Genomic DNA, 26951 nt, shown 5'->3' on the forward strand with positions numbered 1-26951 from the left:
TTTAGATGTATGTACTGTAAATTGTGTGGCCTTGTTGTTCTCTGCTTCTGCTCCTTAGCTTGTTTCCTATGGAGTTATATTACTATCTTTATTCAAGAGCGCATTATTTCAATTTGAGAGCATTTCTCACTAATATTACGTTCACATTTCTTGCTCTCACACTCAAATAGTCACTGCTCGCGCTCAAAACCTTGCTTTCACACTCAAATAGTCACTGCTCGTGCTTGATTTGCTCTGCTTGTGCTCAAACTTTCTGCCTGGACTCAGATATGTTGTTGTTTGGACAGATTTCCTGCTCTCAGCTTTGAACCTTCTCCTCACACTCAGGCTGATTCTGCTCGCTTACAAATCTTGCTCTGCTCTCGGATTTCTCCTGCGCGCTCGGATTTTTTGGTGTTATAACCCTATCAAAATTCAACAACCAATAGAATGCTAGCTGTAGTGTTGACCAATGAAATGATCCCTGCCCTGTTGAAGATGCGTTCAATTTACTGTTGAGGGCGGCTGCTCTGTAACCAAGTTTAGCTATGTAGCTACCCCCGCGCCGTCCATTGCTTTATTATAAGTATATGTCAACAATGTGCACAGAGTGGTCGATGCACTTTCACCTGCACCCATCAGGAAACTGGAGAAAGTCCACAACTACGAGGGTGAGTAACGCACCTAGCTAGCTAGCTAACATGGCGCTAGCATATAGCCTAGCTTGATGTCCATAAACAAACTGATTTTCTGTATTGTTTAGCGACATGATTGTTTGAACGACATATGACGGACAGTATATGTGATGACCTCACTTTGTATTTTTCCTTGTTTTGTTAACCATGTTCCTGCTAATTTCATATTAGAGCCAGTAGTAAAAACTAAAGTGTAATATAACTGAAAGAACACAAGAAACTGGATTTCTGCATCACTGTTCATCAGAATTTAGTCTTCATTCCTTCATATAACATTAGTCTGAAAATTATGAATTCCTATCAGTCTGTTAAGTACAATTTCACCACTATAATAAAACAGATCTAGAAATGATGTGCTTTATTTGCAACTTAAATGTTTTTTTTAATTAATACAAAGCAAACTGAGCAGAAAAGAACAAGTATTTTGTTTGTTTCTCTTCTTTCAGGTGTGACTGAAGTATCCCTGTTGAGCTGCATCACAGCACACTGGTCTATGCACTATGTGCATGTATGTTTCTTGCTTAAATCCACACACAACCAGGCCTGGGAGAGAAAATTACTGATATCCACAAAACCAAATCAGACAAGGTAAGATAGTAATGATGTTATGTTAAAAGCTATGTATACCTAATATATTATGTGTTGATGTCTATGAATTTGTCTTTAATAGGAGCATACTATATAAAGACAACAGTGGAGAGTTGCTGGATCTGTCTGTCCTCAAAGTGCCAGAGATCTACAAGGACTTCACACGTTTCTACACCATCAACTGCGTAATCAAAGTGATAAAAGAGAGAACAAACTATTGTTTTATCTGTTGACATGAATAGGTGCCTGTAATGTCTGCCAATATATTCAATCAATTCAATAAATGTGTATCACTGATATTTCTTAAATCATTGTAGTTTTTCAGAGCAATAAGATACAGATTATTAAAACCATGTTTATATTTGCAACAAATTAAAACCCTGATCAAGGCAAATGGTTTTTCATTTTCCATAACATTTATAAAAAAACAAACAGTACAATTAAATTGACCAGAGCTCACACTTGGTAAATGGCTTTAATTTACATTGTCAAAACAATGAGTAATTCATAACAAATTGCACAATATTTCACACAAAACCTTAAAAGTGTATGATTCATACTACGGTGAAGCAGTACAATTTGCCTGTAGGATTTACTGTAGCAGGAACATATATTGGCAAACAGATGACCCAGGTACAGGTGAGTTTGTGAGCAGGGTTATGAATAAAGATAAGATAAGAATAATTCAATTAAAAGGAGGTATATACAACTAGTAGAAGATAAATTAACTATACAAGAGCAATTAAGGTAAAGTTATGAGGTAGTGGCAAGCTAAAGTGACGTATAATCAATAGCAGTGAGTTAAGTCAACCGTGTACACCAGAATAATATATACTGTGATTAAGTAATGATACTTACTGTTGTCTGTACTAATATAACAAAAAAATAGTGTATGATGCAGTATGGAGAACAACCAAGTCCCATATGAACCCAAGAGACTTTTAGTGCAGCTGTTGATGTTAACTACAAACAAAACTTGCAGATGGTTGTAGTCTGTAGCCAGCCGTACAGTAGGTAGATCTGGAGCAGATGGTTGCAGTCTGTAACCAGTCATACAGTAGGTAGATCTGGAGCAGATGGTTGTAGTCTGTAACCAGCCATACAGTAGGTAGATCTGGAGCAGATGGTTGTAGTCTGTAGCCAGTCATACAGTAGGTAGATCTGGAGCAGATGGTTGTAGTCTGTAGCCAGCCATACAGTAGGTAGATCTGGAGCAGCAGGGTGACTTCTAGCTTTCATGGGCTGGTGATATGACACACAGATCAACAGGGGTCGAGCCCCTCAGCCCCACCTGGATGAAAAGAAAGTAAAACAAAATACTTTTTTTCACTTCAGTTTGCTTTGTATTAATTTAAAAAATAACTGATTTTAAGGAGCAAATAAGAAACCATATCATTTCTAGATCTGTTTTTATTATAGTGGTGAAATTTTACTTAATGTTACAACTTTTTAAACAGACTGATATGAATTCATAATTTTCAGACTAATGTTAAATGAAGGAATGAAGACTAAATTCTGGTGAACACAACAGTGATGCAGAAACTGATAAACAATCCAGTTTCTTGTGTTCTTTCAGTTATATTACACTTTTACTACTGGCTCTAATATGAAATTAGCCAAATCCCAGGAACATGGTTAACCAAATGAGGAAAAATACAAAGTGGGGTCATCAAATATACACATACTGTCCGTCATATGTTGTTCAATCTAGCTAAACAATACAGAAAATCTGTTTGTTTATGGACATCAAGCTAGGCTATATGCTAGCGCCATGTTAGCTAGCTAGCTAGGTGCTTAAGTTATGTTACTCACCCTCGTAGTTGTGGACTTTCTCCAGTTTCCTGATGGGTGCAGGTGAAAGTGCATCGACCACTCTGTGCACATTGTTGACATATACTTATAATAAAGCAATGGACGGCGCGGGGGTAGCTACATAGCTAAACTTGGTTACAGGCAGCACCCGCCTCAACAGTAAATTGAACGCATCTTCAACGGGGCAGGGATCATTTCATTGGTCAACACTACAGCTGGCATTCTATTGGTTGTTGAATTTTGATAGGGTTATAACACCAAAAAAACCGGGGGCCGGGGAGAAACTCGAGAGCAGAGCAAGATTTGTAAGCGAGCAGAATCAGCCTGAGTGTGAGGAGAAGGTTCAAAGCTGAGAGCAGGAAATCTGTCCAAACAACAACATATCTGAGTCCAGGCAGAAAGTTTGAGCACAAGCAGAGCAAATCAAGCACGAGCAGTGACTATTTGAGTGTGAAAGCAAGGTTTTGAGCGTGAGCAGTGACTATTTGAGTGTGAGAGCAAGAAATGTGAACGTAATATCAGTGAGAAATGCTCTCAAATTGAAATAATGCGCTCTTGAATAAAGATAGTAATATAACTCCATAGTTTCCACTGTGGGATCATCGTACTTGAGATTTACTGAGCCAATTCCTTTTTAGATTTCTCTAAAATAACTTTATTTGGTGGCCAACTGGGTTTAAAACTATTGTTTAGATCCTACTGCACAGCGGCTCCCTTTCCTCTTGTTTTTTTTTCTGCTTTTTTTTCTTGGGGTGGCAGTAACTCAGATCATGGGGACTTTGGTTGGGAACCGGAGGGTCGCCGGTTAAAGTCCCTGTACAGACCAAGTATTGAGTGTGGACTGGTAGCTGGAGAGGGGCCTCCAGGGCACTGCCGGAGTGTCCTTGCCCTTGAGCAAGGCATAGAATCCCCAAACTGCTCCAGGGTCACATGACCTACTATGGCTGACCCTGCGCGACGACTCCTCTAAAACAATGCATGCGTGTGGTATCTGGCCGGGATATGCCAAGAGAATCAACTGCTTTATGTGAATTTGCCTTGTGTTGATTGACCAATAAAGCATCTTTTTACTTTGCATGCACACAAGACACGAGAGAGATTGAATAACAAACCACAGTTGTTCAGATGTTCATATGTTTATGGCCTTTGACTAGAAGTCAGGGCCTCAGTCTGATGAGTATTTTACAGAGGAAAAGTATACCCTGCAATCCTCACAGAGCTGGTGTACTGCCAGTCCTTATTGTTTTCCCTAACATTTTGTTGCCAAACCTCAAACTCCTTAGGCTTTGCCACATAAACATGAAGCAAACTGTGCTGCAGGAAACGCATCAAACAAACAAGTGTGGATATGTACAGTATTTCCATAAGCTAATATTTTCTGTCTAGAGTTGTATAAATATGTTCCGGTGTATATTGGTTTTAGACCTAGCACTCAGTCAGCATACAGTATTTTATAAATATGAATAATCAAAAGTCAAATGTTTGTGTAGTAACAAAAGATGAGCTGTTGTGGGCTCTGGAATGACCGAGCCAATTGATGCTGACACAAATCGATTCAGCCTAACCAGAATTTGTCATCACAGTAAATTTCATGTTCATATCAAAACTGACTTTTCTCGGAATACAATTTCAACAAATCCTCTCACAAAATAAGAAAAAAAAGAATCCAGACCAAATTTTAGAAATTGATAATTTGTGTATTTATTTAATCAATTTAATGCGTAAAAAAAAAACCATTGCCATAAAAAAACCTTTTTTAAATGATTGTTTAATCAGACACATTATAAAAAGTTTGACATGAAGTGAAGCAAAATGTACTCTACAGGACAACAGTTAGTAAAATAAACATTACATGTTTGTATTTAAATCATGCGTTTGAGAGGCCTTATAGGGCATAAATCAAACTTCAACACACACAAACCTAATATTTATTACAAAACCTTGTGTGTTGTACTACGTTTGGTTGTGTGAGAACACCATGCTATCAATATTATAAATGATACATTTCATTTATGTTCAAATAAGGTTTTAACTATTGTGTATGATTTCACTGTTTGTGAAAGTTAAAGTTTGTGCTATAGCCTAGACAGCATGTGCATGCAGTCGACACATTTATAACAGATAACATTTCATGTAAATACATTTTACAACTTCAGATGTTTATGTTTTTGAGCAAAATACAGTAAAATATGTTATAATCTTTGCATACAATTGAAACATCCGCCTTTGGATTTCTATAAAACAAAATCTGCATTTCTGCATAATATTCAGAGCAACATATCTTTCTTTTAGTTGTGCCTGTTATAGTTCCTCTCATCCTCACAACATCAACAAAAAAATTTAAACCGATCTGTTTATCCCTTTCTGTTCTTTCTGCTTTTGTTTTCTGGTCATTTTCTGGTAAAATGCTGCTCTTTGCTGCTGCTGCTGTGCTCATGCAGAGCTGCTGTGGGCCCTGTAAGGCAGCAGGCTGGTCAGCGGGGCGAAGGGAGGAGGATTCGACTCAGTGTGAGGAGTCGATGAAGGATGAGAACTCTGCGAGGCGGCCGTCCCTTCTGCTGGAGGGAAATACATGGAGGCTCCCTGGATAGAGCAGGAGACAGGAAACGAAAGACGTTGACCACAGACCTCAAGTCATATGTCTTGTGTGTGAACTAAACACTGCCATTTTTGATAATTCAAAACAGATGTAAAGAGTGATTTTCTGAATAACTTCCAATATTATGTTCTACCTCAAAAAAAACTTTCATTTCGTGTTGATTTTGGCGGCCCCTGTGGACCAACGCGGAAAGGGTTGTGACGTGAAGATCTTGATCTGGCTAGCACGTGCATTTCTTTAGGAAGACGCAACTTATTTTTAATACTATTTTCTATTTAACAACCAGCTGTTACATAACCAGTTAAAAACTCCTTGTACCTTTTTAAAAAGCAAAGTTAAAACTTAGTCTTTGTGTTTGCCAATAATAATAAATAATAAAACATGAATAGATGAATAGTAAAATATAATCTACCTTTTATTTAAAAAATCCTAACGCAACAAGTTCCCAAGCTTTTTACAAGCTTTTATCCACTTCTCATTGTTTTTTATCTAACTTCTGTTTTAGATCAAGTATTACCTGTCACACTCTACTTCGATTAGTTTCTATTGATGTGAATTCCAGTAAACATCCTTGTTGAGGATTATAAAGTGTGGTTAATTGTTCTTCAGAAAAGACAGCATTCCTGGCCCTAAACGTATGGCTTTATTACACAGATCAAGACTGTAAAGTTGATCCGATGTGGGTGGTCAAGTGTGGAGACCTGAACGGTCTTTTTCCACAATTTCGGTTCTGTTCAAGTTTGTGGAAAAAGGCAGATTCTTTTCTGAATTAAAGGCACCCTGGAGATTTTATTTAAACAAAAAAGGGTTTACTTCCATTTATTGTTTCTCACCTAAACAAAATGTGTGTGTCCTTAAGGTCTAACAAACTCATTTCATGCATTTCCTACTTCATGAGACATTTATAAACTGTATTGTAAAGCTGTAACCCTTAAGGCCTTTTTATGCTTCTGTGTCGAATCGACGGCGTAGCCCCGCAGACCCCTCTGCGTCTACGCCGGACCCTAAGCCGTAGCCTGACATGCACCTCTCGAAAAGTTTAAGTACACGTCGCAGCGACTCATTTCCTGGTTCTCCTTCTCCATAAACAACATGAAATCAAGGAGAGGGTTAACTTTTCCTGCTACAGATTTCCCACCGTGGTCAGAAAACACAGGGGGGACACTTTGTTTCTCTCACTAATGACTATACTATATAAAGACAAAACTATGACTCTAGAGACGGTACTCACTCCAAAGCCAATCGCCGTCACTCTCTCACTTCTCCCTTGCTCTACACACTCCCCCCCCCCCACACAAACACACACATGCCGGCTTGACGCACACACCAGCGCACAAGTATAAACATCAGGCCACTTAGTAGGCTACGGAGAAAGCTCTGCATGGAGCCTGCGCAGAACCATAAAAGGGCCTTTAAGATTCAGTTCTGGTTGATTTGGCCAAACTCGTGGTTAGCGTGGTAACAGCTAATGTGGTTCGCATGGTAAAGGAAAACTCAGCCATTTTGAAGAAAAACCTCCTTTAAGTAATTACTGAATGTAAATAAGATTCAAATAGGTTTTGATTTTATAAGAATGTTGGGGATTATAACTTTAATGTTTTGAATCCTGCATTGTTTACATCAGATCGTGGTCATCTTGTTCTCCTCTGTAATGCTGCACTGCTTTTTACAGCAGATTGTTGATGGTACTGCAGGAAAACACATGATCCTGCTCATCCAAACTTTACAAGCCAGCACAACTAGTGTTTAAAAAACTCCACAGGGTACTTCTAAATAGCTATATAAATAGTGCTATGATCCGTTTTGAGGTGAGAATGCTTAAAGGATGTATGATGGATGGATGACGGCGGAGATCAGGAGGTTTGGGTCATTTACGGGACATTAAGATGGTTAGTCTCACAGGCAGGGATAAGGACAATTAGACCACACACATACATATGTTTGTAATGGTATCTTTATCTGTGTGTGTGTGTGTGTGTGTGTGTGTGTGTGTGTGTGTGTGTGTGTGTGTTGACCGCACACTGACTGGGTGGAGCTGGTGAACTGCGTGTGTGTTGGCGACGTCCATCAGCAGAGGAGCTGTCGGGGAAGATGCTGTGCTCTCAGAGGGCTCGGTCACAGGGCCGCTACTCCTCTGACACACACAAAGAGAAACACACAGACACACACACACACACACACACAATGTTATTATAAGTACACTGTATGTGCTCTGGTGTATAATTTGCACGCATGAAAAAAATTAAACCGTCACATTCAGTTATTACAGATGAAATGATACACTAGATGATTTAGATGGTCTGATGATAAGCCTTAAAGGAACACGCTGACTTATTGGGAATTTAGCTTATTCACCGTAACCCCCAGAGTAAGACAAGTCCATACATACCCTTCTCCTCGCCGGCGGCTGACGTGCGTCTGACGGCTCCAGTATTAGCTTAGCCCAGCACAGATCCTGCAGGTAACTGGTTCCAACTAGCCTACTGCTCGACCAGATTAGTGACAAAAGTCAATCAAATGCATCGTTCCTATTTACATGTTGTGTTTTAGAGTAGCGTATACAAGAATAACATGAGACAAAGTTCATCTTCTAACAGTAAACAAACCGGGAACTATATTCTCAGACAGGCTTGCTGCGAGCATATCACTCCGCCCAAGTACTATATTCTTCTGCCTGAGAATATAGTTCCCGGTTTGTTTACTGTTAGAAGATGGCTGTGTCTCATGTTACGTTGTTTTTTGTACACGCTGTGACTCTACAAATCATAACAGGTAAATAGGAACATGTTGGCGTTATTTTGTCACTTATTGGGAGCAGTAGGATTACTGGAACCATTCACCTGCCTGTTCTGTTATGGGCTGATGCCGCTGGAGCCGTCAGACAACATAACAGCACGCAAGGAGATGAGAAGGGTATGTATCGACTTGTCTTACTCTGAGGGTTACGGTGAATAAGCTAAATTCCCAATAAGTCGGCGTGTTCCTTTAAATGAGGAGCACTCTCTGATTACAACACTGTTTTTGCCATGATCATGGGAAGTCTGAACAAATCTAATGTGATCCTTTACTTTGGATAACTGAAAAAAGATACGACTGCAATCCGAAACTTCATTTCAGTCAGAGACACTTACATCAAGGAACTGACTATAACAAATAGTTATTCAGTTAGATTTTTCAGAAAAGACTCTGCTAGAATACATATTTCCTCCATCATAAACAAACTTGCAATTTGCAGGGAAACCCGTTGCCTTAAACCGTCTAAGTTTTTACACATTGTGAAACTTACCAGGTCAAGTTGTATTAACACAGAGCAGTAAGTTGATGCAGTAGACAAATCAAGTTTATATTAGCATTACTGAAAATCATTAGTAAACAAATAATTTTTTTTCTAGAGTCACGTTGTCTAAAATAAGCATGTTAAGTTAAAGCTTTAGTGCGTAACTTTTTTATATTAATGAACATCTGTTACACTGAAGCCATTGCCAAATGAGTTGCTACAAAGCTAATTAAGACTATCAGCTCCACACAACACTCTCTGTATTTCTCAGTATGGCTATGTTCAGAAGATTGTGGCGTCCGGTGACTTTCGCGCACAGAAAATCGAGTCAAGATAATGACCTCTTCTGAAGAGTCCATCGTGTTTTTTTAAATCCTCGTGTCCTCCTTGGCTACTAGCAACTGTGTTGAGGAGGGGTGGGTCATGGTGCGTGATCAATGAAGGCTTGTATCATGTGGATGCACCGACAGTTTTGTTGTCATTAGAATTCCTCACGGGGAGACAGCAACTACGCATTACAGCTTTAAACATGCAAAGAAACATAACAAATGTAAAGTATTAGGCTAATTAACGTACTATAGAAATAATTTGTTTATATAAATATTGTTTTTCCTTTATTACAGCCTGACTTTAAGAATAATGTATTCCATACATTTGTTCCGAAAAAAAAATCAAAAAAAGAAAGCAATACACATTAAACATTATAATTGCCAATGTATTCTACTGCATGGAAAGTTTTACTCAGGAGACAGACTCCCCCCCGGGTCTTGGTCATGGTGCAAAAATAAATGTAGATAAACATGAACACTAAATCCATACCATACAAAACTAAAAGCCAGATAACATACAGTAAATGCACACCCAAAACATTAACAGAACATTATTAAAACACACTTTAACTAGGACAGAACCTGTTCAGGACATATATATTTTTTCCCATGAGCCTTAGCATCCCTTCAGCGGAGAACAGTTATAATTACCCCGCCCCTACCATACATACATCCTTAGTTATCCTGCTTAAAGTGACTATATGTAACTTTTAAATGTTTCTGAAACTGTGATCTGATGATCATAAATTACCTGTAACAGAAAATGAGACTAACAGTGAAAAGAACGCTATTTTTATACAGTTTTTATTAACGCCTCTGCCCGGGTCAGATTTTTCCCGCAAAGTCACAAAATAATTTACGGTAAGTAGACGGCACTACAGTAACACATTCTGACGGTCACAGATTTTGACATAACACTGGAAAAGCCGGTTAGCGAGTATGCAGGTAAAAGGTAGCAGGAGATTTCTTTATGTAGGCTTAACTGTATTTTAATTCTATCTTAGAAGTTATCTGCTGTAGTTATATTATGGCTGATATTGGGGCAGGGCCGTCACAGAAAATAAGGAAAGTAAACGAAGAACAACTAAAAGCTAAAAAGGGAAAGACGACGGGCGAAGTCCGAGTCACACTCGGTCGGGCTTTCAACAGATGGAGACAATAACGGGATTGTAAATAATTCAAAACCGACCCTGAAATGGCCCTCAGGTATGTAATATGTCTATTTCATTCATAAAATAACTAGTCTGCGCGATGTGGTTGGTACGTCAGTAGCAGATATTAAATTGCGTCCCCCTTCCATTTAGTGCCAGACGTTTTATTCCTTTTAGTCCGTGTTTGTGTGGCCTATTTTCTTTTCCCTTGTCCCCCTGTAGTTGTGTAAAACGTCCTTGGGTTTCATGAAATGCGCTATATTAATCTAAAGTTATTATTACGTTGGTTGATACAACAAACTCGTAACGTTAATGCCTTGGCTTGTGACATCTATCTTACTACATCTTAACAGGGCCCAGCCCACCGCTGCTTAGAGGACACATTGATGCAAAGCAGTTTTCACTACCCCTGATTGAGCAGCTGATCTGCCCTAACATCCCCCTTTCATAATCATATAAACCCATAAAACTAACTAACTAACAGCAACATGTGGTGAAAAGAATGAAACAGTGGAGGCCAATCAGCTAATGCAAGCACAAGTTCCATCTGTTAAATGTGTGGCGCTGAATCTTTTCACAAATGGGTCATCTACACATTATTAGTCATCCCAACTGCTGTAGGTTGGTTTCCATCTACTTAATAACTAGTAATAAATCCATTAAAATCTAATAAACTTAAGTTGTGGTGCAATAAGTCTACGCAGCAAACAAGAACTCAAATAAAGGGAGTTGCTTCATCAAATGTTCACATAGTATTAGGCACATTTGTCACTCGGTGGACACAGTTAGCAACGAGCAGTCTGATTGTGTCATTTTAATGATGCAGCACACGTTCTTCTTTGCAAATACATTTGATATATTTAGACCTCAGTGTTGTTCTGGTCTCCATATGGGTGGTCCAAAACTGTTCGAAGCTGCAAATCTATAAATTTTGCAAACTGTTAGTTTCCCTGTCTTTTTTGTAATGTATTGCAGCCAGATAGCGGGGGACATTTGCAATCTGTAAATATATTAATGTAAATAAATCTAACCATCTCATAGGTATGTAGCAAATGTAGGATGGACAATTCCAGATATTAATTTGTTGCCTGATTTGCAGATGTTGACTCATACAGATCTGGAAACTTCTGGGACTCTTCTGTCAATTTATTGACAGTATGTAAACACCATATACACAAAAATATGGCATGTAGAATGTGGGGGAGTTGAACACATGACAGATAATGTTATTTACAAAAAGAAGACTTTCTGCATGACAAAATGGTAAGATGGAAGTTTTGGCAGCTGTTTGGTCTGTTGGCAATCATCTCCTGCAGCGTTTAGGATCACTCAGGCCAGATCAGTTGAATCTCTGGCAGCATCAAGCTCAATGAGCTCTCCATAGACCACAAAAATGTTGAATCTCTGGTGTTTTAAGTAGGCCGGGTTGGTGGAGGCAGTTTTCAATGCAGATCTAGGACAGGCCCCACCTGTCAGTGGGACAGCTGAAGCGGCTTTGGGGATTTGAGGTTTAGATCGAAACACAGTAGGTTTGGTGTCAACCTAGCTGGTTCTTGGCCATGACGACTCAAGCAGTCGACTAGGGCGGCAAGCATGCTACGATTATTTTCATTATTATTATTTATTATTTATAAGTTTTTCTCGATTAACCGTTTGGTCTTTAAAATGTTAGAAAAGAGTTTCAAAAACAGGATTCACAGACCCCAACGTGTTGTCATTAAATTATAAACAGTCTGAAACCCAAAGATTTCCAATTTACTGACATAGAAAGACAAGGAAACAAGTAAATATTCATATTGAGAAGCTGGAAACTGGGAGTTTTTGGCAACAACGTTTTTGGCATTATTGCTTTAAAAATTACTTAAATGATTAATTGATGTTCTCTTCCCTCTGTTCTCTAAACAATAAGATGCCCAGACTGGTTATAGATTTTACTTGAATGAGCAGCGACCAGGGACAGTGACCATATTGTAATAAGTGATGCTACAGTATCATTTGACATCAAACAACACATATCGAAGAGAGTGGAATCCAAACTAAAACAACAACAACAACAAAAAACTCAGTAATATGATGAACAAGCAAAACATATTTCAACATATGCAATTTAGCAAATTGTATGAAATGGTTTTGGAGGTTTGATGGTCTTTGACTTAGTGGCTTTAAGAGTGGAAGCTGCAGGAGGAGGAGTAAAGGAATGCTTTTGAAAACCATACTGATGAACTGGGGCTTAACATCCACAGACAGTCTGGGTTAACCCTGCTGACCTATAAGTGTTTTCCACTTTTTAGGACTTTTCATGACCTACTTTGTGAACTTCACATTCCGTCTTTGTTGTCTCTTACTGCACGGAGGTAGAAGAGAGTCAGGAAAAACTGACCTCATGCACTACAGGTGCATGAACTGATCTCAGTGAGAAAAACATGATGGGACAGTTTGTCTCGGTTTCACCTCTTTTCTCCGTCTGCTATCTGAGTCGTATTGTTCAGAGATTGAACTTTTTTAAATACACAGCGAAATAGCCTGGAACCTCCTGCTACCAAATATGTGATTTATGTGTCTATCTCTGACCATGCTAAGATATCCATCCAGAATAGGGTTAAGATGTTTTTACTTTCATGGATGAATAAAGTTAAGGGATATGCTGTTAGTCTTACTTTGCCAGACCCTCCTCCAAAGCATGCTGAAGGAGGGTCTGGCTACTCCACATAGAACTCTTATGACATCATAAGAAGCAAGATTCCAGATCGGCCCATCTGAGCTTTCATTTTCTCAAAAGCAGAGCAGGATACCCAGGGCTTGGTTTACACCTATCGCCATTTCTAGCCACTGGGGGACCATAGGCAGGCTGGGGGAACGCATGTTAATGTTAAAAAACCTCATGAAGTGATATTTTCATGCCATGGGACCTTTAAAGTAATAGCTCAGACTGTCCAGAATAAAGGTTTTATTGCTGTGTAACCATTTCTAAAATCTTTGTAATGAACTCTAGACCTCTCCTGAACCCACCCCTCCACTTATCTTTTCACTTTTTCTCATCACTGTGGTTGAATGCTATCAATTTTGGCAGGCTTTGTGTAACAGGTCTTCTTTGGGTTACGGCTTGCTAGATACGATCTTCCATTTGGGTGTCATTTCAATTTGATTCGCAATTCAGAAGAAAAACTGATCCTGACTGCTTCACACTGTGAAGAGTTCAATCTGACTGAGGTTGACCTGTGAAATAGTGAGAGCAACCAGCATCCAGGGAATTTGAAAGAGCGCACGTAAAACTGCGAGGTGAAAAACAACAGCATTGCAGAACAGGAAGGATGCTACATTGAGAAAATAAGTCCTTGCCAATTCTGGTGTTTCATCAGCATAAAGTAGCATTCAGGCTAAATTGCAAAGTGAAAATAATTAAAGGTGGCATGAAACCATAGTCAGCAGAGTAAAATACGTATGAACAGACACAGATTCAGTCTTGGTGCTTCTGCTCAAGCTTGTTTCCGCCTAGTGGCTAAAAATCTACGAGTGCAGCTTGTTAAGTTTAACCAAAGTTTGTGAAACCTGAAAACATATTTGTACTTTTTGAAAGGATTGTTAATAGTGTTTTATTATTCAATTCAAAAAGAAAAAGACAAAAAAAAATGAAAAAAGCCTTTGCATTTATGCAGATCAAATCCCCTTTGCCACAGAGCCTCTGAGTGGGGTCTTTTGCAGAGTTATTTGGTCATAAATGTTCCAAATGTACCACGGCCTCAAAATATAGGACCTTTATAAATGTGTGTCCTGAGTGTGTCTTACCAGGTCCTTGATGCTGTCCAGCACGGCTGTCGTAAGGATGCCTGTGAAGAAGGCCACGAGGTTCAGGCCAGTGAGGTTCCAAATTAAAATGTACAGAGTGAAAACTTCCTCACAGCTTTGTACTCCAACATACTCGTAGTAGTTGCTGAGGTAGCCTCCACTGCAGAACAAAACATCTCCGTTAACTACGAATTCATTTAAAAATTTGTTGGACAAGAACATTCAACAAAGACAAGACGAAGCCTGACATTTTGGTGAAAATTCTCAAATAGTAATAAGGATATTTTAGCAGATAGTTGGCATCAGTTTGTTTAAACTGTGATGACATGGCAGCGGAAACAAAACACTGAGATAATGTTGTAGTAATATCACTGTCTCACTTGGCGCAGTCGTACAGGTCGCAGCAGTAGCAGGTCCCACTTCGTACCGTAATATTACAAGACTCCTTTGGACTCCAACACGACACCTGAAAAAGGAAAAACAAGGTTAAAATATGTCAGTGCTCACCTGCAAATACAACACAGACAAGTCACAGACAATATTTTGCTTGTACACATCAGTACAGCTTTACTCACAGAGGTGTAGAAATTCTCATAGACGTAGCTGCTGCCGCTGCTGTAATACTGGCATCTCTCTGCTTTCATTGGACGCATGTCCTGGCAAAAGTTAATATGAGAAGAAATATCATCCACAGGATTTCAAAACAACACCAATTCATCTTTATTGAGGATTAAACAAGATATTATATAAGTTTGGAGTCCGTTTGGGATAAATTTCCAGAACTCACTCAGTCCACTTTTAACACACTTTTATTTAGGGCTCTTTTGTAAAATAAGTTTATTTCCCCTGGAAATGTTTTCTCTGATAAACATTCACAGTACTCATGGGTGGCTTATTTTATGAAATACAACATATCAGACTCAAACAATAAACTCCTGGACTTCTATCATTGTCCCTGTTGTGCAAGGTGTGTGGTTAGATTTGGACCGGCGCTGATGTTTACTGGACCCACAGGAAAACCTTTCCCATCTATTGTATTGTGAAATAAAACACACAGCAGGTGGAAATATGACTGTTCTCTTGTTGGAGTTGTTGTGCTGTTAGTTGAGGATTTTATTGTTTATATTACATCATTGTGTTATGGTACATCTCAAGGAGTTCGATCCATCTGCACCGTATGGTATGAAAAGGAACAAAGACATTAAGAGAGGATATGCAATCCTATCTGGTTTTGAATAGGTTGAAGAACGGTGACCTGTTGCGCTTTAACCTCTTGGACATCATAATTTACTGCACTATGAGTGGAATTAATGAAAGAATCAAAAAGCAACCTTCAACACACTAAAGCATGATGACATGAATTACAGTTACTTAGGTAGGTATGCACTTATCTTCTATACTGTATATACCCTTACACAACAGTTCTATAATCAAACATTATATATCATCTCATTCTTCAAAGGAAAGCACAGGTGCCATTTAAAGTTACAATAAACCAAAGTCTAGTTTACATTTCCAATATATCTTCTAAGATACACTGCATGTAATTCTATTTTTATCGTTGCTTTCATCATAAAAAGAGCAGCCCACACATTATGGTATTTTGTTGGAAGTACAAAAGATTAAAGATGGTATTGTGACCCCATTACTTAATTTTATTGTGCCAACGCGCAATATCCCCTTCTCACTGATATTTGTCTGAAACACTTTGGCACAATAAAGTTCCTGAACCTTTTGTGCATTCGAATAAATGAATGTAATAAATATGTTTTTAAGGACTGAGCTCTGTGCTATTAAAGTGCCAACATCTGTTAAAGAAAAGAAAAATCATGGGCAGCACGGTGGTCAGTGGTTAACACTGCTGCCTCACAGCAAGTAGGCACTGCAGAGTTTGATCCTCGGGCTGGGCAGAGTTTGAAATTAAATCTTAAATCATGGTGGCAAAGTTCATTTGAAATTAACATCAATTTACAGCCTGAAAGAATTGTACATGAGAATGGAGGCCATGTCACCTTGACCTGATGTAAAACTCACTAACTAAAAGGTTTGTTAATCTGTAATAAAAAAGAAGTGTTTATTATTTCTGAAAAAATACAGTGAAGTCAGGCCAATTTTGCCAAAATAATTAAAGGTCATAATAATCACAATAATCAGAGGTTACATCAATAGCATCTCCCTTAAGTGACCAGCTAACACCAGCGCTAGCTAGCTAGCTAGCTTGAGACACATTCAAAATGTTCCAATTTTTTTATGAATTGAAAACACAGTGAAAGGGTCTAAGTTTAAGCCGGAAATATGGACAACACCCCAAGACAAGTTCACGGCTATTTTAATGTAAACAGTGCAATGGATTCGCATTGCTAAGCCCTCTGTCCTGATTGACAGGTGTGCGTAGCCACGCCCCCAGAGCATTCCCTGCTTTATCGTCAATTTTTTTTTTTATTTATATTGAAGAAGACATGAAAGTAGTGATTGAGGCCATAATCTCATTAGGAAAATGTTTACTGAGGTAATAAATCAAAGAGAAATAGGGTAATTTTCTCATAGATTTCTATAGAAACAGACTTCTTTTTGGAGCCAGTAGAGTTCCTGCCTGCTTCACAGTCAGAGGTTTTTGCTCTTACTTACATAAGACTTTATGCTGTGCAAGAACATAGTTGTAATTGAAAATGACAGTCTAAATATTTAATTATAATTAAAAGTCGACAAAAACAAGACTCAAGTGCATAACTGATAGTGACTGCAAGGTCGTTACATCCACCCATAAAAGAGGAAGTCTGAATGTATCTGTCTTTATTTTTGAGGTTGGAAACAGGGGTGTAGCTTTGCTTGTTAACCTGTTAGTTATTTTAGGGAGGAAGCTTGCTGTCTATTACAGCACCATCTATCACATTCAGTCATTTATTAGGCCGAAGACAGCTGGACTTCCCCCTCAACACTTTTACACTGATGGTGCCTCTCGGTCCTATCCGGTTTGTTTTCTTACATTAGGCTTTCACAACTGATAATTTACGTGGTAAAAAAAAAATATTGAGGCAAATGTTCTTAACAGTGGGAACTCATTTCATGGACAAAATTATATCAATATTGCCAAGAGAGCGATGTTGGCACCCACTGTGGGCTATGAGGCTTACAGTCAACCCGCACAGTGGTTTGTTATTGCTTTATGGTCTACTATTACTCCATTTGTTTAATCATCCAGCACAATCATAACTGGTGTCACAGTATACACATGCAAGCGCAGGTAACTCACCATGTTTAAGACAATACAGACGCCATCAATCACCAAACACACAAAAGAGGTGACGATCCCGAAGCTAAGGAATACAATCGCAGCCGTCAGCTGGAGGACGAACAAAGGAAAAGGCAAAAATTAGAGAATTTCCATATAAAGATAGATATCAGCTTTTTTGCAGATTATAGCTAAGAAAAGTATTTTTTGTCTTTCTAACAGATGCCAGTCACAGCAGTAACGGTTTTGAAACCACACATTTATTTGTTGGTAGGTGGAAATCTAATTTAGGTTCGTCACAAGGCAGTTTGCTCACAAAATAGCTTTAAAGGGTGTTTTTTTCCCCCAGAATTTATTAACTCTTTAACTGAAGAAATGATAAAATATCTTATAAAAAATATCTAATATCTAATGCTTGTGGTCTCAACACAAGACGTTCACTCCGGAGACCGGCATTTGTGTCCCGTTTGAAAATAAATGGAAACAGCGAGTCATTTTAACTTAAGTGACGGAAGTAAGTCACATTCTACATCACATGCGTAATTACGCCATGTATGTATGCACCAGAAATGAAGTAACATAACAAATGTACTGATTTGAACCCAAACCATGATCTTTTTCTAAACCTAACCAAGTAGTTTTTGTGCCTAAACATAAACATGTATTTAAAACTGCGACCGTTATGTTTATATGAGAACAGAAAACGCTCCTGTGGGTCGTATTTCCTCCCCGTGTTTTAGATCTGTCTAAAATGAAAGGATTCTTCCTTGGCCCATGCTACACCCTTCCACCAAGTTTTAATGAAGATCGGACCAGTGGTTTTTCCACAATCCTGCTGACAAACAAACCAAACCGAAAAATTACCTCCTTGGAAGAGGCAATAATGATAATTACTATTTTTTAATACATTAAAATTACATAAAAAAATCAACATTTATTAATCGTCACTTTGTATGGGCTTACTACCTCTTGTTTACTTTTAATTCATGTATATGTGAGTATATGTACAGTACATGTGTTTGCCTTTATGTCATTGTGTACATAATATATTTTATAAGTTTTTTGCAAACAAGACAATTAACAAAGTGAAGATTATGAAAATATCAACATTTATGAATAATTTTGTCCCTTCCACTGTAGCAAACTGCAGGTTGACTAATAGTCCTACAGATACAGGCTGCTGAAGGCCTGATTTCAGTCTCAGAACAGAAACATGACAGTCTTATTTGTTTAAACTGTGACTCTTCCAAATCATAATATTATGCCTGCCTACTTGAGAGCGAACAAAGCAAAATAATTGTGTAGCACTCTGTAACTGATAGCTGCTGACTTGCAGAGCTGAGCGTCTAAATGGACTCAGTCTATCTTCCCTTCATTCCTGTTTTTCATTCATCACAATCTCAATGAATGCATCACATGCTGGAATAAAATCATCTGTGGAATAAAGTAAATATGAAAAAGTTCCACTTTTGCACTGAATAGGTTCCCTGTCTTCTCCGTTATTTAAAGTTCTTATCACTAGAACTCATCGCACTATTGATAAAAAAACAGGATACCAAATCCAAGCACAACCAGTTTTATCCAAGAACTCCTGCAATGGAAGTCTTTGCAAATTATGCAAATTCCCTGATCTCCCTCCTGAACAGGATGATCTGCTGTTTTTAACATTTCTGGCATAAAGTGGCTTTGGCTTGATGGTTGTGATAGATGAAAAGTCAGGGGAGGGTCACAGAGATATATAATGGGAATCGTCCTCTGGGAGTCGTGAACAGCCTTACCATATCAAACAAGTTGTTGATACAGTGCTAAAGTTAAACTCTGTATAGGTTACGTATTGGAAGGGTTCATGTTTTACTGTCTTGCAACACAGAGTCAAAGCAGATTTTATGTGAATATTTTTGGTTTGGGTTTTTCGGTTTTTACGCTGATCAACGGAAAAGTGTTTTCAGAATACTGAAAATACTTGCCAGGTGAAATCAATTGATTACAAACAGGTGATCTCCATTTCACTAATTACAGTGTGACTTCTAAAACCAACTGGCTGCACCTGTGATACTGATTTAGGATTGTAAAGACAGGTGTATACTTATGCAAACATGTATTTTGTTTTTCTAACTCATTTTGTCCACTTTGTAAAAAAAAAAAAAAGCCTGTTTTCACATTTACACTAGTGTCTTTACTTATTGATTGGTGTAAAAAACGGAGCATAGGAAAGGTATGTCATATGCATCAGAACCATAAATATTTGACCCTGAGATGACTGATACGTGGAGGAAGAGCAAAATTGAAAAAAATTGAGAGAGAACAGTTTTTAATAACATAATAATTACATGAGGCACACACCATTACTTCACTAGCATACGGTTATTTGTTAAACAAATCAAATTACTAAATTTCCAGTTCACATACTGTGCACAGCTATAATCGCTATCATTAGCTAATGTACTTTTGTTACAGTACCTCTTTTAATTGTTTTCACTTTTTGAAAATGGCCGCTCTTAAAAAGACAATAAAAAAAACACTGTATATTCTGTCAGTGGGGAGCAGGTAGAAGTGGCCAGCAGCTTCACAAATGTACAAAGGCTGAAATAACATTAGGGTCAGTTGCCTCATCTACAGTAGAGGTGCATTTTATTGAAAGGAATGCGTGTCGAATAACAACATAGTAGATACGCATCAAGTACTGGTTTTCCATTTATTTACTACTGCAGTGGTTTACTGTGAACAGTGCTGCAGTTAGCTAAATAAAGCTCCTTTGTGTGATAGATGTCGGTTTCTTGAGGAACTGTACATTTAATCAAGAACAGATCATTGAATTACTGTTGCTTTGCCTGTAAAACTGATCCGTTCATGCAGTTCACAATGAACCAGGGGCAGATTTACCCCTCAAATTCCTTAGTAATTTTTGAAACAATAGTTACTTGAATTTAGACAGATGAAGCCAGGGAACATCAATTTTGTCAGCTGAAACGACAATTTTGGCAGATTCAGTTGAACTTCAGTTGTAGCTAGCTAGCTAGCTCATTTACCTAACATCAGGGGCAATTCTAGGATCAGACGTTTACGGGGGGCTCAGCCCCTAATGACACGGATGCAGCGCCTTGCAAAAGTGCTAACCCCCCCCTACTGAACAACAAAGACAGCTAATGTTTTTTTGACACTATTAACACTATGATGGAACTAAATCTGACACTTTATAAGTCACAGTAATAACGACCAATTTGACACAATGTTCTAACATTCAGAAATTTTAGTTACTTACATTTCAATTTGGGTTCTAATCTGCGCCATGAAATTTCCAACTTCTTCTCTGGGGACTACCAATGTTAAAGGTCCCATGACATGCTGCTCTTTGGATGCTTTTATATAGACCTTAGTGGTCCCCTAATACTGTATCTGAAGTCTCTTTCCTGAAATTCAGCCTTGGTGCAGAATTACAGCCACTAGAGCCAGTCCCACAATGAGCTTTCCTTAGGATGTGCCATTTCTGTGTCTGTAGCTAATGAGGAGGAGAGAGGGGGAGGGGGGGCAAGGTGGAGGGTGGAGGTGTGGCCTTGACCAACTGCCACTTTGCTCATTTGAAAGCCATGATGTCTCTTTCTCATGGGTGGGCCAAATTCTCTGGGTGGGCAAAGCAGAGAAAGAGGAGGTAACCTCGCTCCTTATGACCTCATAAGGAGAAGATTCCAGATCGGCCCATCTGAGCTTTCATTTTCTCAAAGGCAGAGCAGGATACCCAGGGCTCGGTTTACACCTATCACCATTTCTAGCCACTGGGGGACCATAGGCAGGCTGGGGGAACGCATATTAAAAAAACCTCATAAAGAGACATTTTCATGCCATGGGACCTTTAAACTTCACAACCACACTCCTGCTCTCCCTCTGACAGATCAGATAGAGACTCAGCCAAAGGTGGGAGTCTAGCACAACCACCTCTGATTGGCCAACACTACGTTTCGGTTAACCCTTTCCTTGACTGGGTTACAGGTGCATAGCATCGGTGACAGACACACAGGATATTAAGCCTGTTTCAAGCCCTTTCAACCTGTAATTGTTTGTCCTTTGTCACCAACAGACAAGTTCGCAAAGCTTTAGCCTCCCTAAAAAGGGTCTAAAATCGCCAATGGCTATCGTTATCTCCCTGAGTTGGTTAAAAACACTGTGTGTGCCTAATTACTATTTCATGTTTCAATCTAGCTCATTTTAAAATGAGAACCCTGCTAATGATTGAGGTTAACGATGTCCCAGGCAAAAAGTCAACATCCTCACCAGTTGAATGTAAAATAAGTAGGCTTCTCTGCTTAGCTATACTTATTTATATTTCTAAACAGTATGCACGAAGCTCTTGCTGTAGCGTGCTTTTTTACAGATCAGAGCTAGAATCAGAAGTATAAACTTCACCAAATTCAATACAGTATCGCTCTTACTAAAGCCATATTCACACCGTTTCAACATGTGGGCTGTGTCCAGCTCACTCTCTATTTAATGTACTGTAGTGGACTACATTTACTGTCTGCTATTGTATTTGAGTGTCCGAATTGTTTGAGTGTGAAATTTAAACACTAAAGTGCCCTCAAAAATGTAGTCAGTTGCGACTATGTCTGCTGTGTTTCTGTCTGTCCTCTAACTACCAACCAGGATTAATACCGTATTGTGGTCTCCCACACAAATCTGGACATTTTAAAAGTGAAGGCTGAGTCATGAGATTCTCATTAATACAATTTAAAAGTCCCCAGTGTCACAGTGGGAGGCCACAAGATGTTGCAGAGCAGCACTGCTGGTCACCGTGATAACATACATCATACTCTTAGCCAAAACACATTCTCTTTTGGCAGGTCGGGGCTGGGTGTGCACAGTGAAAACATGAGGAAGAATTATTACATCGGACGTAGGTGTGTGTGAGAATATACCAGCTTTTTGCGGTTTTCTTCCAGATGCAGTCCCAGAAGTCCCAGGAATGATCCAAGGGTCATCTGTAAAAAACATAATATAATGACCACAGTAAGTGTTATGCAAAATATAGAAACATGGTTCATTTCATTTCAAGAACTTGGTTATGATGTGGTTCTCTTCCAAGGAAAGAACTCAGCAAGATGACGTGTTAAAATGACTGCTTTGTGGTACCATAAAACATACATGTGTACATGTTTTATGTTACATACTGTTGCCAAGAGTGATCAAAATATACACAATGAATGAGTCAGTAACTGCATGGCCCAAATCTCCCCAGAGATATATATCCAAAAACTGATTCTGGTGATTCAAATTTAGGAGAAGTCTGACTTCCAAAAGATTAATTATGTCCTTTGAGTTTTAGCAAGCAAGTAAACGCGTATTGGAAGACCACAATGAGCCAAGCAAAATGTTTGCAAGACTTAAACATTGCGGCTTACATTTCACAATGAATAAGCTATCACATGCATGTTTTCATACGTTTTAAAACTTCCTGCTGATTTACTGGTAGCAGCAAAATTTAAACAAACTTTCATTTCACTGTATTTCATGAAATAAACCATGACGGGGAATTATACTGTAGAGACGAGTAAACCACTTACAATAACTCCAGAGATGTAGCCAGTCACATTCAGGCTCTCTGTTCGGGTGGTTGTGTAGACTCCCAGCACCACCAGCAGCAGGGATAGACTGAGCATGCCCAGTACCAGCCACAGAGCTCTCCTGACCCTCACCATCATGTCTGCCACCCACACGAGGAGAGAGAAACATGTTACAGTATATGGGATAGTGCAAAACAAATAAAACAGTAAACTAGACTTGGCAGCTGCCTATCTGCATATTTCTAGTTTAATATCAAAGTCGACAAAATAAACCTAATTTAATTTGATTGAATTAAACTAAATTTCATTTTGGAAATAAACCTTATATCTCCATCTTGTTCAGTCGAAATGTCATGAATGTTTACAACTCAGAATATTGGAGCAAAGTAGTAGATTTGATTATATCGCTCTAATGTAACTAACAAACAAACCTTAACTTTTAACCGTCTGACTATTTAAATGACACCAACAACAAAATGTTCCTTATTATTAAGAAACATAAAAGATTAGAGATAGTCCTACAGATTATTTCATCTATGAGCACACAACAAACATCCCAAAGCTGAAAACATGTAGTCTTTACTCAGGTACAAAAGTATTGTGGACTAAGTTATTGTTTTCATTATGCCCTTCAAGAAGACAAACAGAAAGGCATATTTATCCAATTTTAAACAAACATTTGAAAATGATAAAAACATAAAAAAGAAAAACACGTCTTAATTTAGCTCATTCATTCGACCACTGATACACTGGATGTTTGTATTGTTTCTTTCTTGTTTTAATTAAAGACAGCATTCATTATTCCCTATGTGTGATTTTAAAAATGTACATCTAAGCTTTAATAACACTGGAGGGAAAAAAAACAACAACATCAACCCATTTGCAATAAAGTGTAAATTGAGAATGGCATCTTCAATAATGCCAGCTAGTAACAAGGCAAAAATAGCATTTATTTTCATCAATGGAAATAATTCCAAGGAAGTGGCACCCCTAAACCTGGTACAGTAATCCTAATTTCACAAGAGTTAAAGAGGAAAAACATCAAAGTGTACTGCTCTACGTGAAGAAATATTGCAAATTCTATACTATACTGTAAAAGATAAAATGCATTAACGTACAATATCACCAATTCTCCAATATTGAATACCAAAGACACACATTAGTCATATTAAAGTGTAGACCTACTTACATTCCACCAATGTTGAGACGCGTTATATACATTGTAAATCTGTATCGACGTAAACTGCATGTGAAATGAACGATTACAGCCATTTACCATACTAAAAAAAACCACACACAATTATTACTACAATGTAAATCTCTTTCAGACTATTAGTTCAAAAGAAGATTGAACATGTAACCAATAAAACATGTAAATGCAATATGTCAACAGTCGTAGATTTGATTAATTTAGTAATTAAGGCAAAAAATAGGCTATGCTGTTTAATGCAGGTGCATACCTGTCAAGTATCCCGTTTTGGCCGGGAAAGTCCCGTATTTTACCCTTCTTTCCCGCCGTCCTCCCGTATTAGTATTTTCCCGTAAATCTCCCGTATTTTAACCTGCGTTATTAAAAAATAATACCCTGGGTCCGAGCGGAGTAAAAAAAAAAAACATTCCCAATCTGAGCTCTGTCACTAGCCTCGCGATAACTGCCACCTGCAGTAGCCTACTACAGGTACTGTAGGTGGCAGTTGTCGCGAGTTTAGTGTAAGGTCAGATGATGAGAGACGGATGATGGACGCTTCGACAGAGGCGGTGCGCGCCAAAACTTATGAAGGCTTTACTATGCATTCCCCATAGCAATGCAAGTTTAGAAAGGGTGTTTAGCATGGTACTTGTAAAGATTGTTCCAGAGAATAGGATGACGTTAGACAACAGAACTGTCTGCGCTCTACTTCTGTAAACCACTCTCTGGACCCCTCTGCCCCCAAATACACCTTCATCATTTCAAAGAAGTTCCAAAGTCTGCGCCAACAAATTTATACAATAACTCACTAAAAGAGTAAAGAAAAGTTATGTCAAATGAAAAGAAAAACTGTAAAAGAAAAGCAATATGAAATGAAAAGAATGTGTGGAATGAAAATAAAATGTAAAGACAAGCAATGTTATAAATTGTAAATGTTTTCAGCATTCTGCATCAAGTGGTGATTTTAGCTTTCTTGTACACCTGTCTTAAAATGTAAGGGATACTGGAGCTTGGTTGGGGTGGTGGGACTGCTTGCGGTGGGCGCCGGAAAACTTTCCCTTATTTTCAAATCCAAAACTTGACAGGTATGTGCAGGTGCCCCTGTCACGGTCCCATATATGCTACCTGACCACATTACCATCTAGGCTTCTCCCTGGGAGTTACCTGTTGCTCGGCTCTTTGGGGCTGGTTTGTCCCGGCCCGGCGCTCCCTGGATCCTTGCAGTCATGATAGATCCACTCTCAAGTCCGAGTCCAGTTCAGGTTTCAGTTCAGGCTTGCAACCCTCTCAAAGCTTTGTGAGTTCTGAGTAGCACGGACATCTACTATGAGTCTACTTCACTGCAGCTCTGTGCGTAATTTGCCAAGGCTGCAGCCATACCCGCCTCTAATTTGCTCCGGCCTCTGCTGCATTCAAGGTCGGTCGGAAACGTGCGTGACTACTGCAATCAAGATAGCCTAGCTACTCCTTACAATTAAGGATATGCAATAACAAACGTTCTTTTCAAATAATAAACAATTTACCCTGTAGTTGTAAATCAAGCAACACCACATATGCATACCTGTCAAGTTTTGGATTTGAAAATAAGGGAAAGTTTTCCGGCGCCCACCGCAAGCAGTCCCACCACCCCAACCAAGCTCCAGTATCCCTTACATTTTAAGACAGGTGTACAAGAAAGCTAAAATCACCACTTGATGCAGAATGCTGAAAACATTTACAATTTATAACATTGCTTGTCTTTACATTTTATTTTCATTCCACAGATTCTTTTCATTTCATATTGCTTTTCTTTTACAGTTTTTCTTTTCATTTCACATAACTTTTCTTTACTCTTTTAGTGAGTTATTGTATAAATTTGTTGCAGACTTTGCATTCTTTAAGATTGTTTTGGAAGGAGTGTATTTGTGGGCTGGGCCAGAGTGGTTTACAGAGTGGTTTACATGAGAGTAGAGCGCAGACAGTTCTGTTGTCTAACGTCATCCTATTCTCTGGAACAATCTTTCGTACCATGCTAAACACCCTTTCTGAACTTGCATTGCTATGGGGAATGCATAGTAAAGCCTTCATAAGTTTTGGCAGCGCACCGTCTCTGTCGAAGCGTCCATCATCCGTCTGTCATCATCTGACCTTACACACTAAACTCGCGACAACTGCCACCTACAGTACCTGTAGTAGGCTACTGCAGGTGGCAGTTATCGCGAGGCTAGTGACAGAGCTCAGATTGGGAATGTTTTTTTTTTTACTCCGCTCGGACCCAGGGTATTATTTTTTAATAACGCAGGTTAAAATACGGGAGATTTACGGGAAAATACTAATACGGGAGGACGGCGGGAAAGAAGGGTAAAATACGGGACTTTCCCGGCCAAAACGGGATACTTGACAGGTATGCATATGTTGGTCAACGGCTGAACGTGCTGCTGACACATTGAGAATGAGAACATGGTTTTGTAAAACACTGTTGATCAATGTGAGTGGATATGGCCAAATGAACCTCCTGTGGGGGACAGGAAGCAAACATTTGCACCTGGGCCCCTCTTGACCCCATGTTTATCATTTTCTCTATGAAATGTTTTTCCATGCTACAACTCTCTTTGCTCCCTGTGTGCTGTGTGGTAAACTAGTTTAATTAAACACATTCATTTAGGAATATATATAACATGTTAGTAAAATATGAAATACCTAGTTTAATGGTTCCAGGGCCTCAATATTTGTAGTAATGTTAAAGGCTCTTGTTGTGTCAGTTGAGGTTGTTTTTTCTT

The 26951-nt window shown here is 38.7% G+C and overlaps 1 protein-coding gene and 1 long non-coding RNA gene across 3 annotated transcripts; one reads left to right on the forward strand and one right to left on the reverse strand.

Annotated features, from left to right (window-relative positions):
* Positions 1-443: 443 nt before the first annotated feature.
* LOC120549276 lies at positions 444-1537 on the forward strand. The gene is made up of 3 exons (XR_005637365.1): positions 444-650; positions 1121-1262; positions 1345-1537. It is a non-coding gene; the product is annotated as an uncharacterized LOC120549276 (long non-coding RNA).
* A 3264-nt stretch (positions 1538-4801) lies between these two features.
* LOC120572189 (transmembrane protein 255B) lies at positions 4802-25533 on the reverse strand. Of its 2 annotated transcripts, none has more exons than XM_039821385.1 (9): positions 25357-25533; positions 23004-23143; positions 22359-22421; positions 17470-17559; positions 14792-14872; positions 14597-14682; positions 14217-14376; positions 7700-7807; positions 4802-5657 (listed from the first exon to the last, which is right to left on the reverse strand). In XM_039821385.1, exons 1-9 carry the CDS (start codon positions 25418-25420, stop codon positions 5508-5510), a joined length of 942 nt encoding a protein of 313 aa, XP_039677319.1. In that variant the 5' UTR covers positions 25421-25533; the 3' UTR covers positions 4802-5507. The 2 variants fall into 2 exon arrangements, with proteins under 2 accessions (XP_039677319.1, XP_039677309.1); XM_039821375.1 differs by having other exon boundaries at positions 7694-7807.
* Between the last annotated feature and the right edge of the window lie 1418 nt (positions 25534-26951).

The sequence above is a fragment of the Perca fluviatilis genome, chromosome 2 (genome assembly GCF_010015445.1).
Source record: "Perca fluviatilis chromosome 2, GENO_Pfluv_1.0, whole genome shotgun sequence".
NCBI classification, from domain to species: Eukaryota; Metazoa; Chordata; class Actinopteri; order Perciformes; family Percidae; genus Perca; species Perca fluviatilis.

Bases quoted from the DNA above. Each gene is read 5' to 3' on its own strand.
- LOC120572189 (XM_039821375.1), bottom strand. From the start codon at position 25,420: ATGACTGCAAGGATCCAGGGAGCGCCGGGCCGGGACAAACCAGCCCCA. The intron at 17,560-22,358 runs GTATATTCTCAC...TTCGTCCTCCAG, and splicing joins AAGAAAACCGCAAAAAGCTG to CTGACGGCTGCGATTGTATT. The intron at 14,873-17,469 runs GTGAGTTACCTG...AACTTTTGCCAG, and splicing joins TCTGTATTGTCTTAAACATG to GACATGCGTCCAATGAAAGC.